Source organism: Podarcis erhardii, assembly GCF_964252035.2.
Source record: "Podarcis erhardii genome assembly, chromosome: 7".
Taxonomy (NCBI): domain Eukaryota; kingdom Metazoa; phylum Chordata; class Lepidosauria; order Squamata; family Lacertidae; genus Podarcis; species Podarcis erhardii.
Genome location: NC_138511.1, coordinates 7,984,389 through 7,998,523, shown reverse-complemented (window position 1 = coordinate 7,998,523; position 14,135 = coordinate 7,984,389). Strand labels below are relative to the sequence as shown.

Below are 14,135 nucleotides of genomic sequence, written 5' to 3'. Positions count from 1 at the left end.
ATGACGGTATCCTACATAGTGTGGGTGAATATCCCTCTCAGGATACAGGGCAGCTTTGAGTGTGTGACTTGTAGCTTGGTAACCATATTTAACGTGGTTGTTTGTGTTGATTACCTGTGATCATCCCACAGCTTTTAAGTTTGTTGTATTCTGCAAATCAGTGAGAGAGGGTACAAAAACCAGGGTCCAATTAGGACTCACCTGCTGCTGATTTTCATTTAAGCTTTTAATGTTGAGTTCGTTTCCATAGTATTTGGACTCTTGACATTATCAGAGTTTGTTGCTTTGGCTGAGCCCACAAATGCGTCACTGTTAATCCATTATTCAGATCATTTTGGCACCTTAAACAACATTCCAGCATCAGCTGTGGCTCTTACACCTCTGCATTGAAACAGGAACAGTCTGCAGCTCGGCTAGAGTTGATGCTGGTGCAAAGCCATGATCCCTGTCCATTCTGAACGTGTTGCCCTTTCTGAGAGCAGAACGTCTCACCCGGAGCTAACCTCTTCTGTGGCTGAGCTGGCTTTCTTGGCACTGTTGTAGACCACACTGTTGTAGCCTTCTCGGTTACGGGCTATTTCAATGGCAAAGAATTGGATCCTGGTTGCTAGGAAGAGAACTTTGTTTAGGATGGGCATAACACTTAGGGATCTCACTCCAGTTTCCAACTAATACACCACACTTCCCCGCAAAGGAAGTGTGGAACAAAGGACTGGGAGGGAGGGTGCATGTGCAGTGGGAGGGACCATATTTTCCTTAATCAAGGATGCTCTTGGACTGACCAGCAAAGCCATTCTAGGCATCAGCCTCATGCAGGGGGTTGGACCAAATGGCTCATAGGATCCCTTCCAACTCCACAGCTATATGACTCTGACCTGGCCAGAGGAAGCACAACTGAAAGCAGAAAAAAGTTACCTTACCAAATACAGTGTTCTCTTCTGTGTAACCTTTACTGCAATCCAGACGTAGAAGTGTGCCATAATTAAAGTCCTCAACTACTCCGTCAAACTGCAAGCAGAATGGACGCCATTTCTGTGGAGGAAGAGCATTCGGTTATTTCCTGCCCCACAAGAGTCTCAAGAGCAACCAGCCTCACGCCCAGCACAAACCTCTTTAGCAGGTTCGGATTTAAGATCCTCCGGGTCGAGCACATCAATCTTAAGATGGTTAAAGTCCTTCCTGAATTCAGTGTAGATCCGGTCGTCAGCTTTGGTAAGTTTCAGGAATTTGGGATCAACTGAAGAAATGAGCTACGCATGGGGAAAGTAGGCAAGGTTAAGTGGGAAGAACAGAAAACAGACTTGCTACCACCACTCTTTCATCCAGGCCGTTAAGTGACTGAAGCAAGCCTTCTGCACACCAGTTTTGTGGTGTAGGGCTCACACTCAAAGTATCTACAAAACATGGGAGGAAAAGACTTGGTGACAAGACCTCAGACTTCAAGGGGCTTTGACAAATATGTGGCCAATCCTGCCAACTACAGTGGTGCCTTGCAAGACGAAATTAATCCGTTCCGTGAGGCTCTTCGTCTAGCGGTTTTTTTGTCTTGCGAAGCAAGCCCATTGATGGCTTAGCGGCTTTTAGCGGATCAGCTGATAAGCGGCTTAGGGCTTAGGAAAGGGGGGAAACCCCGCAGGAACTCGCAAGACATTTTCGTCTTGCGAAGCAAGCCCATAGGGAAATTCGTTTTGCGAAGCGCCTCCAAAACGGAAAACCCTTTCGTCTAGCGGGTTTTCCGTCTTGCGAGGCATTCGTCTTGCGGGGCACCACTGCAATTGTCACCAAAGTCATCAAATGCTGAAGCTGTGGGGCTAGGAAAGGGTTGTCCTGTATTGCTCCCAATGCCCTCTAAGGTTGGGGGTGGATGGCCGCTTTATGCCCTAGGTGTCCAGAGCATAAAGGCTAAACCAGAAAAAAAAAAATAGTCCCTTTCCTGTGGAAACGGGAGCTCTTGACCACAATGCGATGGATGCCCCACCTACATGCTCCACATCTTTCTATGACCAGAGGAAGCTTATATAACAGTTCCTCAGCCATGGGACTCTGAGCTCCTCAGGGAAGAGAGAGATTTTGCAATTGGATTCTATCTAACCCAGTGGAGGGGAAACTGGTGATCAGAATTAGTGGCTGGGATCCCAAGGCCAGCCAAAAACTAGCCCTCAATTTATACAATGAACCAGTCACTACTGAGGATATTACCCAATGCTAGCTGAAAAGCCAGCAGAAACGCCTGCTCCTGAACTACATGGAGAGCACCGCTGTCATACAAACATCAATTACCGTATTTTTCGCACCATAGGACGCACCTTTCCCTCCTAAAAAGCAAGAGAAAATGTGTGTGCGTCCTATGGAGTGAATGAGGGGGGAGACAGGTGGGAAAAGCCCCCAAGAGCTGCACACAAGCTCCGTGCGCTCTTGCAGGCTTTTCCCCAGGAGGGAGAAGGGACTGACTGGCCGCATCAGTCCCTTCTCCCACCTCCCAGAAAAGCAAGGAGAAGCCGCCATCTCTTTAAAGGGGTTGCGCGGCTTCTGCGGGCTTTTGCGAGAGGTGAGGGAATCCCCCCACCTCCCAGGAAAGCCAGGAGAAGCCACGATCTCTTTAAAGGGGTTGCGCGGCTTCTGCGGGCTTTTGCGAGAGGTGAGGGAATCCCCACCACCTCCCAGGAAAGCCAGGAGAAGCTGTGCAGCCCTTTTAAAGTGTGCGTGGCTTCTGTCGGTTTTGCGGGAGGTGGGGGAATCCCCCCACCTCCCAGAAAAGCCAGGAGAAGCCGCAATCTCTTTAAAGGGGTTGCGCGGCTTCTGTGGGCTTTTGCAAGAGGTGAGGGAATTCCCCCCACCTCCCAGAAAAGCCAGGAGAAGCCGTGATCTCTTTAAAGGGGTTGTGTGGCTTCTGCGGGCTTTGGGGAGAGGTGAGGGAATCCCCCCCACCTCCCAGGAAAGCCCTGCGCAGCGTCTCCCGGGAGGGAGAGGCTGCACGGGGCTAAAGGGGAAGCCAAAACAGCGAGTGGGATCCATCCCGCTCGCTGCCTTGGCTTGCTCCATAGCTGCGCACAACCCCTCCGGCAGGGAGAGGTTGTGCGCAGCCTGTACGCTGCTCTTTGGGGCTGGGGGGGTAAAAATTTTTTTTTTCTTGATTCCCCCCCCCCCAAAAAAAAACTGGGTGCGCCCTATGGTGCGAAAAATATGGTACCTGGATGTGGGGGTGCCCTCAAGTGTGTACACTGAATTAAGTGAGCCAAGCAAAGTGTGCTTTGCCGCAGGACTGGGACCTGGAAGACAACGGTTCAAATCCCTGCTAGCCATGAAACTCACTGGGAAAGCTTGGGGGTGGGCCATCACTGCCTCAACCTAACCTACGTGGGGCTTAAAGAGGGGGGAAAGAACCATGTGACCAACTTGAGTTTCTTGGAAGAAAAAAAGGGTGGATATAAATGCAATAAATAAGTGTGCTTGAGCACACACAGGCACTCTTTAGGCAGAAGCACAGCTCTCCGCCCCCAAATGCCTAAAACCTGCTCAAGGCAAGCAAATGGGACATTTTGCCACTCTCCTCCTCCTCCCATTCCTCCACCTGGGAGCCTCCATGTCATTCTCCAGGGCTTGGAGGAGGCACCTCTTTGCCTTCTGACACTCGAGGCTTATGTGTCTTTGGACTCGCCTTGTTTTTATATTTGGAAGTTGCTTTTATACAGTGGTACCTCAGGTTAAGTACATAATTCATTCCAGAGGTCCGTTCTTAACCTGAAACTGTTCTTAACCTGAAATGCCACTTTAGCTAATGGGGCCTCATGCTGCCGTCGCAGCGTGATTTCTGTTCTCATCCTGAAGCAAAGTTCTTAACCCGAGGTACTATTTCTGGGTTAGCGGAGTCTGTAACCTGAAGCGTCTGTAACCTGAAGCGTCTGTAACTCGAGGTGCCACTGTATATAGTGTTTGAATCCACCCTGGGACCTTAGGGCAAAGGGTCGTTAACAAATACAGTGGTACTTCGGGTTACAGATGCTTCAGGTTACAGACTCTTTGTTGTTGTTTAGTCATGTCCGACTCTTTGTGACCCCCTGGACCAGAGCACGCCAGGCACTCCTGTCTTCCCCTGCCTCCCGCAGTTTGGTCAAACTCATGCTGGTAGCTTCGAGAACGCTGTCCAACCATCTCGTTCTCTGTTGTCCCCTTCTTGTGCCCTCCATCATACAGACTCTGCTAACCCAGAAATAGTACCTCGGGTTAAGAACTTTGCTTCAGGATGAGAACAGAAATCACACTGCGGCGGCAGCAGGAGGCCCCATTAGCTAAAGTGGTGCTTCAGGTTAAGAACAGTTTCAGGTTGAGAACGGACCTCCGGAACGAATTAAGTACTTAACCCGAGGTACCACTGTAAGACGAATTAATACCAGACACAAGATTTACCCACCCGGGAAGAATGGCAGATGAAGGTGATGGACTATATGGAACTGGCGGAAATGACTGGCAGAATCCGAAACCAGGGAGAAGAGTCGGTGGAGGAAGATTGGAGGAAATTTAAAGACTACTTACAGAAACATTGTAAAATTAATATCTGTTAGAAGGATGTTGGAATAATATTATATGATTTTAGCAGGAATGATATAAAGAATTTGGGAATAACGGACTGTCAATTGGTGAAAGGAGGAAAAGTAAAGTTACATTATATTAAGACAATTTACAGGACAAAAATTTTAAAAGAGGGAAAGGATTTGCTGAAATGGATAATTGACCTAGAATACAAAAAAGGGAGGTGTGAGGAGGTCAAGGAAATAAGCTAATGAAAGATTAGGAATGAGGAGATCTGATGCATTTTTCTTTGTGGTTTTGTTTTTTGTTTAATGGGTTGTATCTCTCTGTTTTTTTCTTGTTTTTTTATATTGCGATGTGTTGTTTTGTTTTTGTTTAATGTGGTATTTTTTACTTTTTCTTTCTGTAATATTTGAAACTTTAATAAATATTATTTAAAAAAAAAAAATGATAAGACGAATTAATACCGAGCGGGGGCGAGCGGATTGAGGGGCGATGCAGTGTCGGGCTCGTTGTCACCTCCAAAGGCAGGGCCGGCTCCCCTCCTGTGGCCTAGCAAGGCAGAGGGTCCCCCCCCCCAGCAGGGAGCCCCCCCCCATTGCCCCCCCTCCCTCCCCTCCCCCCCCGCCCATAGGACTCACGTTGAAGTAGACCTCGGCGTGCTGGTGGGCCTTCATGGCCCAGATCATCTCCACGGTGGGCTGCAAAGAGAGAGAGAGAGAGGAGGTCCCAGGCTGCTCCCCGTGTCCCCGCGAGGGTCCGGCCCGCCGCCCGCTCCCCACCCGGCCCCTGGCTCACGTCGTTCCCGTAGGCCTCGGCCGGCAGCGAGAGGGCGGCGGCTGCGGCGGCGGCTTCATGGGCGCCCTGTAAGGTGGGGGGGAGAGAGAGAGAGAGAGAGCCGGTGAGGATGCGGGACGGGGGGGGGCGCGACGTCGTCGCCATGGCAACCCGGCCGCCCCGTCCCCTCTTCCGCACGCTCACCAGCGCGGCCAGGCCGCCGCTTCCCGCGGGCGCCGCCATCTTGGTGGCGGGGCAGGGGCTGTGCGCAGGCGCCGAGGGAAGGGGCGGGGCCCTGGAATGCGGGGCGGGGCTTGGCCCCTGGAGGCTGAGCGGGGCAGGGAGCGGAGAGGGGCGAGCGGGGTTGGCGGGATCCTGAGGGATCCCTCGCCTTTTGTTTCAAGGGCGCCCCCCCCACCACCACCTTCAGGCGGTCCAGACGCATCTCTGGATTCGTGGCCGAAGATGGGCTCACCCCTCCGTCTCTCGCTTCCTTTTTTTATTCAAAACAAAACAAATTCCTTCCAGTAGCACCTTAAAGACCAACGAAGTTAGTTCTAGGTATGAGCTTTCGTGTGCATGCACACTTCTTCAGATACACAAGTGTGCATGCACACGAAAGCTCATACCAAGATACACACTTCTTCAGATACACAAGTGTGCATGCACATGAAAGCTCATACCAAGATACACACTTCTTCAGATACACAAGTGTGCATGCACACGAAAGCTCATACCAAGATACACACTTCTTCAGATACACAAGTGTGCATGCACACGAAAGCTCATACCAAGATACACACTTCTTCAGATACACAAGTGCGCATGCACACAAAAGCTCATACCAAGATACACACTTCTTCAGATACACAAGTGTGCATGCACACAAAAGCTCATACCGAGAACTGACTTAGTTGGTCTTTAAGGTGCTACTGGAAGGAACCTTTTTTTATTATTATTAACATATAAAACACATACATATACATTTACACAATACACGTACACAACACACTGATTTTCATAACATAAAACATCCCACATTATATAATACCTACCTATACTGTACATAACTGAATGTTGGAACAAGGTGTTGGCTAAGATCTCTTTGATACCCAAACAAATTATTGTTCCATCTTTGCACCTGGCTCTTTTGAACCTGTCTATGGAAACCGGGGAAAAAAGGGACGCAGAAAAAAAAGGGATGCGGGTGGCACTGTGGGTAAAATCTCAGTGCCTAGGGCTTGCCGATCGTATGGTCGGCGGTTCGAATCCCCGCGGCGGGGTGAACTCCCGTCTTTCGGTCCCAGCTCCTGCCAACCTAGCAGTTCGAAAGCACCCCTAAGTGCAAGTAGATAAATAGGTACCGCTTTATAGCGAGAAGGTAAATGGCGTTTCTGTGCGCTGCACTGGTGCCGGCTCGCCAGAGCAGCTTTGTCACGCTGGCCACGTGACCCGGAAGTGTCTCCGGACAGCGCTGGCCCCCGGCCTCTTAAGTGAGATGGGCGCACAACCCTAGAGTCGGACACGACTGGCCCGTACGGGCAGGGGTACCTTTACCTTTATGGAAACCGAGGGACGCGGGTGGCGCTGTGGGTTAAACCACAGAGCCTAGGACTTGCCGATCAGAAGGTCGCCGGTTGGAATCCCCGCGACGGGGTGAGCTCCTGTTGCTCAGTCCCTGCTCCTGCCAACCTAGCAGTTCAAAAGCATGAAGTGCAAGTAGATAAACAGGTACCGCTCTGGCGGGAAGGTAAACGGTATTTCTGTGTGCTGCTCTGGTTTGCCAGAAGCGGCTTTGTCATGCTGGCCACATGACCCGGAAGCTGTCTGCGGACAAACGCGGGCTCCCTCGGCCTGCAAAGCGAGATGAGCGCCGCAACCCCAGAGTCATCCACGACTGGACTTAATGGTCAAGGGTCCCTTTACCTTTACCTACGTATACCATACATATCAACGTACCTACACACCTACCCCATACGGACACCCACCAAGTGACTTGACTTCCAGCCGTTCTTGTCACGCTACTTTATTTTTCCAACTAGCTTAAACGCATTTCATTATTTCTTTAATCTCTTCTTTTATCTTAATTTTACTCTCAATCTAATCATTTTCTGGATTCACTCAGTATCTGTCAGAAGTTCTACTTTTTCCACATAATTTTTGATGTATTCTTTAAAGATAGCCCACTCCTTATTCACTTTTTGTACCATATCACCTCTTATCCGTCTCTCGTTTCCAATGGCATTTCAATGGCTGCTTTTGTCGAGTTTTATTCAACATCTGCGCTCTGTTCTCTGGGAAGGGGTCCTGCATTTCACGGGGTGGACTAGATGGCCCTTGGGATTCCTCCTAGCTTGCAGTTCTATGATTCTTCGCTCTGTGCAACAGGCAGCACAACTCCCGGGCAGCCAGCTCTTTCTCTTGCAAGCAGCATGCTCCTTATATTGTATTTTTCCTGTATTACAACCGGTATTCTAAAGTATTCAAACGATAAGAAATAAAATTAAAAGCAAAAATTAAAAAGCACACCACATCTTGCACAGTGGTGCTAAGACCCTGAGCAGTTTTCAAGCGGTCCGTGGGAGTAGTTTGGGAACCACTGATTTATGGCAAGTGCAGAGTGTGAGTTTTGTGGCTACAGAGCTCTTCTGCTGGGACAGAATTGGGTGGCCTCCTGACCCTGTGAGTCGCTTCAGAGAGACCCGCCCTTGTTGGCTGGGCCTGAAGGGAATTGTGCCCCAGTAACAGTTGGAGGGACAAACCTACACAGCATCTTAAAAAGCAGAGACATCACCTTGCCAACGAAGGTCCGTCTAGTTAAAGCTCTGGTTTTCCCAGTAGTGATGTATGGAAGTGAGAGCTGGACCATCAAGAAGGCTGATTGCCAAAGAATTGATGCTTTTGAATTATGGTGCTGGAGGAGACTCTTGAGAGTCCCATGGACTGCAAGAAGATCTAACCTTTCCATTCTTAAGGAAATCAGCCCTGAGGGCTAACTGGAAGGACAGATCCTGAAGCTGAGGCTCCAATACTTTGGCCACCTCATGAGAAGAGAAGACTCCCTGGAAAAGACCCCGATGTTGGGAGAGAAGGGGATGACAGAGGACAAGATGGTTGGATAGTGTTCTCGAAGCGACTAAACTGAGTTTGACCAAACTGCGGGAGGCAGTGGAAGACAGGAGTGCCTGGCGTGCTCTGGTCCAGGGGGTCACGAAGAGTAGGACACGACTAAATGACTAAACAACAACAACAGCACATGGAGGGCGAGGTACAGAGATGCTGCTGCGGCAGCCCCTCCAACCCCAGAGCAACGGGCCACAAGCCTTCTGCTATGCGGGCAAGAGCTTCAAGTTGTGGGCCACCTCCCTTTTCTTGCTACACCTGTAGGTATAGTTGAGAACAGGGGGCAGTTGGATGCCTCCCGGAAGCTCACCAGCAGGGGAGAAGTCTTCTGCAGCTTCTGTTCTCTAGCAGGTGATATTCAGTGGTAGACTGCCTCAGATGCTGGAGGTTCCATATAGACATCCTGACTGGTTGCCTTTGGTAGCCTCCTCTTCCTCCTCGCATTTGTCCAGTCCCCTCTGATAGCCATCTAAGCCGCTAGCCACCATCCCGTCTTGTGTCAGTGAGTTCCAAAAGTTCAGCTACAATGGCAAAGAAAAAGCGCTTTACATGTGTTGTTAATAATAATAATAATTATAATAATAAAAAAAATTATTTATACCCCACCCTCCCCAGCCAAGGCCGGGCTCAGGGCGGCTAACAACCAATAATAAAAACAAGTTGAATGAATACAACTTAAAAACAAGATTAAAATACAGTACAACATTAAAACTTTAAAATTCCTTCTAGCACTGTGACACCAGATGGCGCCGTGAAGTTTCGTTTTTGCTAACCTGATTTCTCATACAAAGTTTAAAACACGTTTAACTAAAACATTTCTTTGATGTGTCTAGATCCTGAATACCTGCAGTTTCTATGTAACATGACAGCGAAAGGGGGAAACTTGCTACCTCTGTACTGCACATGCCTTTATCCAGTGGCGTAGCGTGGGTTGTCAGCACCCAGGGCAAGACAAGTAATTTGTGCCCCCTAACCCATGGATTTGCGCCCCCTAACCCTAACCCCCAGATGTTGCGCCCGGTGCGGCCCCTGCACCCCCCACGCTATGCCACTGCCTTTATCCTAACTTCTGTCATGAGTTCCTTGGAGAAAACGGTGGCAGTATGCAAATATTGTACAGTAGTAGTATTTGCGATGATGAAGATGCACCTGAAATAAAAGTCATCGGCTGCCCTACCATCTGTGGGCCCCAGAGGGCCCCAGAGCACTGCAGTTCTGCCCGCTGCCTGCTGATGACGGCTGCTGCTGCGTTGTGCCCGTTTACGCAGCAGGCTCTTTGCAAGGAGGGGATGCGTGGAGGGGGGGGGGGGCATCTTGGCCAGGGATGAAAGCGGCCCACCGCTTCTGCCAGAACCTCCCGTCGCCTTATAACGGTACGCTAATGAGCCCCATGAGGCAACGTGGGGGTCAAACCACCCCAAAACATCGAGGCGCTTGAGGCTGAAACTCCCGAGCTGCACGGAGACAATCAGGCTAATTCAAAGGACACGAAATTCCCCGGAGAGGCGCAGGCCAGCCTCCTTCGGATGAGCAGGCGCTGGCGGCCCCCCTGCGCTGCCCCCGACTCTTCCAGGGGAGGGCTTGCGCCCAGTGGGGGGTGCGATCAGCCTGCCCGCCCCCACGGGCCAGGCCCATCCATCTTGCCACGCAGGGCGGCTCCAGCAGCAGGCAAGGTCCTCGGGGCGGGTGGCTGCGGGTGCGCCGGAGCTGCCCCGGTGGCGCGCCCTGCCGGGGATGCCCAGAAGCCTCTGAGCAAAAGGAGGGAGTCGCTTCCACCGCCCCCTTTCCCTCGTCCTGGCTGGGGGGCAGGACAGTCGAACTCAATGGCGAGTTAATCCTCCCGTTCAGGGAACGTGCGCCCTCCCCGGTCTAAAGACCATCCGAAGGGGGCATGGAGAAGGACGAGATGGGGCTGTGATTGGCGGGGTCGGGGGGTGCAGGTGTGCCTCCAGGCAGACCCTCCTCTCCCCTCTGCGTTATGGCAGATCGCCAGCTCCGATCCTGCCCGGGGTCCGGGCGCCCCGAGCTGCCATCACCCAGCTGCAAGGTGCCGGGAGCGCACGCAGGCGCCGGGCCCGGGCTCCAGGGATGGTCTCGCTGCCTGGGGAGGCGCCTTTGGTGGAGGCTGGGCGCTGTCCGGCCGGCCCCCGCGGCCCCCCAGGACGTCTGCCCGGCGAGAGGAGGGGGCTGCCGCTCGCTCGTCTCTTCCCCCGCCTTGCGCAGCGGCAGCAGCGGCTGCTCCTCCTCCCCACGCGGGTTGCTGCGGGAGGCGGCCGGACGGTCGCGCTGGCAACGCGCAGCGCCAGGCGAGAGATGCGGGAGGCAGCAGCAGCAGCGGCAACGAGGATGGCGCCGCCGCCGCCGCCGGGAAGGACCAGCGCCCCGCCCGCCGCCGGGCCCGCGTCGCGCCTCTGAAGGTAGGCGAACGGCTCCAAGGGCGGGCAGAGGCCGGCGGGCCAGGCGCGGCGCAGGTGGGGCGGCCGGCTGGGCCCCAGCTCTGCCCGGCTCCAGAGGACGCCTATTGCTGCCTGGCAGGGCGAGGCTGCGCCACCGCCCCGGCCAAGGGCATCCAAGCGCCTGACACCGGGGCGAGGCGCTAGGGCGCGCGAGGAGGCATCGCCCTGGCCTTGGGCTCCCGGTACCCGGAGCTCCCGGCAGGAATAGCTCCACGTCCAGGGGAAGCCGAGGCTGCCCGCCGGCCCTGCTACTTTGCGGGGAGGGGGGGTTGCATGGGAGCCCCCCAGGACTGGAGTCGCGTGGAATCGGTCTATGGAAATAGAATCCATCCGAGCTGGGTCGCCGGCTGCTTCCTCGTAGGGGCGCTCGGAGAAGCCCTTTCCGGGAGGGTCTGTCCAGCTTGGACTGAAGTCCCCTCCCCCGCCTTGGGCCTTTTAAATGGGGCTCTTCCATGGTCCGTCCCGTCCCCCAGCTGCCCGCCCTCCACCTGGCCTGGTGGTCTTTGTAGGATGGAGAAGCCCCTCGGGCAGGAAGGAGAGACCCTGCAGAGGCAACAGCCCGGGACTCAGCCTGAGCGCGGAAGCGATTGCTGCGTCGGATCCCTCGGCCTTCCCAGCGGGGAGGGTTCCGGCGCAGGGTCCGTAGGGGGCGCCACTGAGCCATTTGGGGAAGGGGCAGAGCTGCGAAAGCAGTTGAATGGAGTAGGGGGAGGGCAGGGGGAGCTTTATTCAAACTACCTGGGCGAGGGAGCGCAGGAGTGCGCGGGCAGGGCTGGCCTCGAAGGCAGGGGCTCCAAGCCCCTCTTGTGGGGGGGGGGGGGAATTGAAGCACCTTTGGGCTCGGGGTGGGGAAGGTGTCACAATGACTGCCAGCTCATGGGGATGCGGTGGGGGCAGATAAGTCATGGCCTGGAGGGCGTCAACCTCCGAAACAGGTGCAGGCTGCACCTGTTGGGCGCCCGTCAAAGAGCGGGGCAGTATGTGCGGGGCTGAGGCGGGGGTCCAAACCCAGCGCGGGCTGGCAGCTCTAGAGCCTCCCCAGCTAGGCGAGGCAAGTGCAGGGCCTGATCCTCCGGCCCAGAGGCGGCCCAGCCCCTGGCGGCCCCCGTCTCTCCCCGCAGGCCTCCTCCTCCAGCCGGGCGCGGCCCGCTGGTGCTTCGTCACGACGCTCCGCTCGCTGGCTGGCTGCTTCCCCGGCGGCGGCGGGCGGAGGCTCCCAGGCACACAACGCGCGCGCCCTCGGAGCGGCAGCCTTCGGCGTCGGGTGCTCGGCGCTGCCCGCGCAGTCCCCGCAAGCAGCAGCCTCGCTCGCCCGGCCTGGTAAGTGGCGACTTTCTGCGGAGGCAGTTGGGGGTACACCTGTTGGGGTTTTGTCTGTCGTAGACCTCTCGAAGACAGGGCGGGGGGGGGGCAAATAAGCCAGTCCGGCCTGAGCCCCCTTTCCTCCCCAAGCTAGCTAGGAATCGCTCCTTCCTTTCGTTGCATCTACTGCGTAATTAGACTAATTTTGGCGGCCGTCGAGCGGGAGGCGGCTTGGGAAGCGTCGCCCAGGCCGGGCCGAGCGCTGAGCTGCTCCTTTTCGGGGGTGCTGCATAAGGCACCCCCGGCGGACTCTGCCTTGTTGTTCCTCACAGCCAGGGATGGGCGAGGCCAAGAGCGCCAAGTCTCGGCGTCTAACCAACCAGATTAAGCAGGGTTGCCAACTTTTTTTCCGGCGCGGCTCCTGTGCCACATGTCGAGCTCGAACTGCGCACACGAACACAGATGCCGGGATGGCGGTCGGGACTCCGGGGGATAGGAAGCGCTGCTCGACGGCGTGAATCGGGCTCCGTCGGGCTGTTGTTAAAGGCACGGGAGTCCGGCCAAGAAAAGTTGGCGGCTGAGTATCCGAGGGAGGGTCGTCCGCTGGGCTTCGCCAGGGTACAAATTTGGCTCCGGCGACCTTTTCCAAGTTCCTGTCCGAGTCTCCTCGAGAGGACTGGCCTCAATCCCGTCCAGCGCCCTCCGTGAGGTGGGCCTCCTCCCTACTCCCTGGTAAAGGTTAAGAAGGGATCGGGAGCAGCCGAGGTAACGGCTGGCAGGTCAGCCTCTCCCGGACTGGACGTGCCCGGGGGTCCCCCGAGAGTTGACTAGAGCTCCGACGGGCGTGGCAGCCTCCGGCGTCTAAAGTTTGAAAAGAGCTTTTATTGGGGCGGGAGCCGCCGAGCGCGTAATTCGCCTTGCAAAGCCTTCCTCGACGGCTGCGGCGCCTTCGGCCGCCCCTGCCAGCGTTGGCCTCCGCGGTTTGCAAGAGGCGATCCCCGGGCGGCGATTCCGGAGCGGGACCACACACACCGCTGCACCCGCCTCCCCTCCCCGGCGCGCAAACCGCGTGACTGGGACGCGGGGTCGTGAATACCCGAGTTGCCTCGTGGAAATTAAAGTCTTCCACGTATCTGCCCCACTCGTCGTTCTTCCTTTACTTTCAGGGGAGGAGCGGTGCAAAAGGCCCCCGTTTTGTCCGCAACATGAGATCCCTACCTGCAATTCTGACAGAGCTTTGGCTGCCAGTCAGTGTGGGCTGTATATGGCTAGGTGGGCCATTGACAGTGGCGTAGCGTGGGGGGAGCAGGGGGGGCCGGCGGCACCCGGTGCAACATCTGGGGGATAGGGTTAGGGGGCGCAAATCCACGGGTTAGGGGGCGCAAATCCACCGGTTAGGGGGTGCAAATTACTTGCCTTGCCCCGGGTGCTGACAACCCACGCTACGCCACTGGCCATTGATCTGACTGCCCAAGGCAACTTCTGGTGCGCCCCTGTGGCTCTAAGCCCCCCGCCCGCCAAGCTCAGGAGCTCCTTTGTTAGAACCACAAACAGTGCAAGGAAGAAAAAGAGGGGCGCCAAGGGGGTGGGAAGGAAGCCCCAAATGTTTTGAGGCTGGGAGGGCGGGACAGAGGAAGCAAACTCCGCTTAGCCCACCTGGGCCAGCCTGACACTTTCCTGCTGAATCGGGGCCCCAGATCCTGGAAATGGGCTGTAGAGCAGCAGCAGAGGCCTCTAGGTCCTTTTTCCTGCTCCAGACTGAATATCCCACCTGCTCTTTGGTGCGGGGAATTGTCAAGGGGGACAAAGCCGAGGGGGTTGGACTAGATGACCCAGTGGATCCCTTCCAACTCCACAGCTCTGTGAATCTATGATTCTGTGTCCTTGGCTGTGATTAAAAGAGAGAAAGAGTGGCAAGCAAGGCCCCACTCACGGTCCACTGAGGGG

At 55.0% G+C, this 14,135-nt stretch overlaps 2 protein-coding genes across 6 annotated transcripts in view; one reads left to right on the top strand and one right to left on the bottom strand.

Annotated features, from left to right (window-relative positions):
- Positions 1-208: 208 nt before the first annotated feature.
- On the bottom strand, positions 209-5,574 carry PBDC1 (polysaccharide biosynthesis domain containing 1). Its single transcript, XM_081868569.1, has 6 exons — positions 5,512-5,574; positions 5,329-5,394; positions 5,172-5,231; positions 1,110-1,250; positions 921-1,032; positions 209-607 (listed from the first exon to the last, which is right to left on the bottom strand). Exons 1-6 carry the CDS (start codon positions 5,548-5,550, stop codon positions 489-491), a joined length of 537 nt encoding a protein of 178 aa, XP_081724695.1. The 5' UTR covers positions 5,551-5,574; the 3' UTR covers positions 209-488.
- Positions 5,575-9,498: 3,924 nt separating this feature from the next.
- The window catches only part of DMTN (dematin actin binding protein), a 77,840-nt gene continuing 73,203 nt past the window's right edge, over positions 9,499-14,135 (top strand). The window contains exon 1 of one of the 5 annotated variants that reach the window (XM_081868501.1): positions 9,499-9,803. The gene's annotated coding sequence lies outside the window, so the exon portion shown is untranslated. Of the gene's footprint in view, positions 9,804-10,656; positions 10,848-12,092; positions 12,207-14,135 lie in introns of those variants that run through there. The other 4 variants (XM_081868503.1, XM_081868502.1, XM_081868499.1 and 1 more) reach the window with 4 other exon arrangements.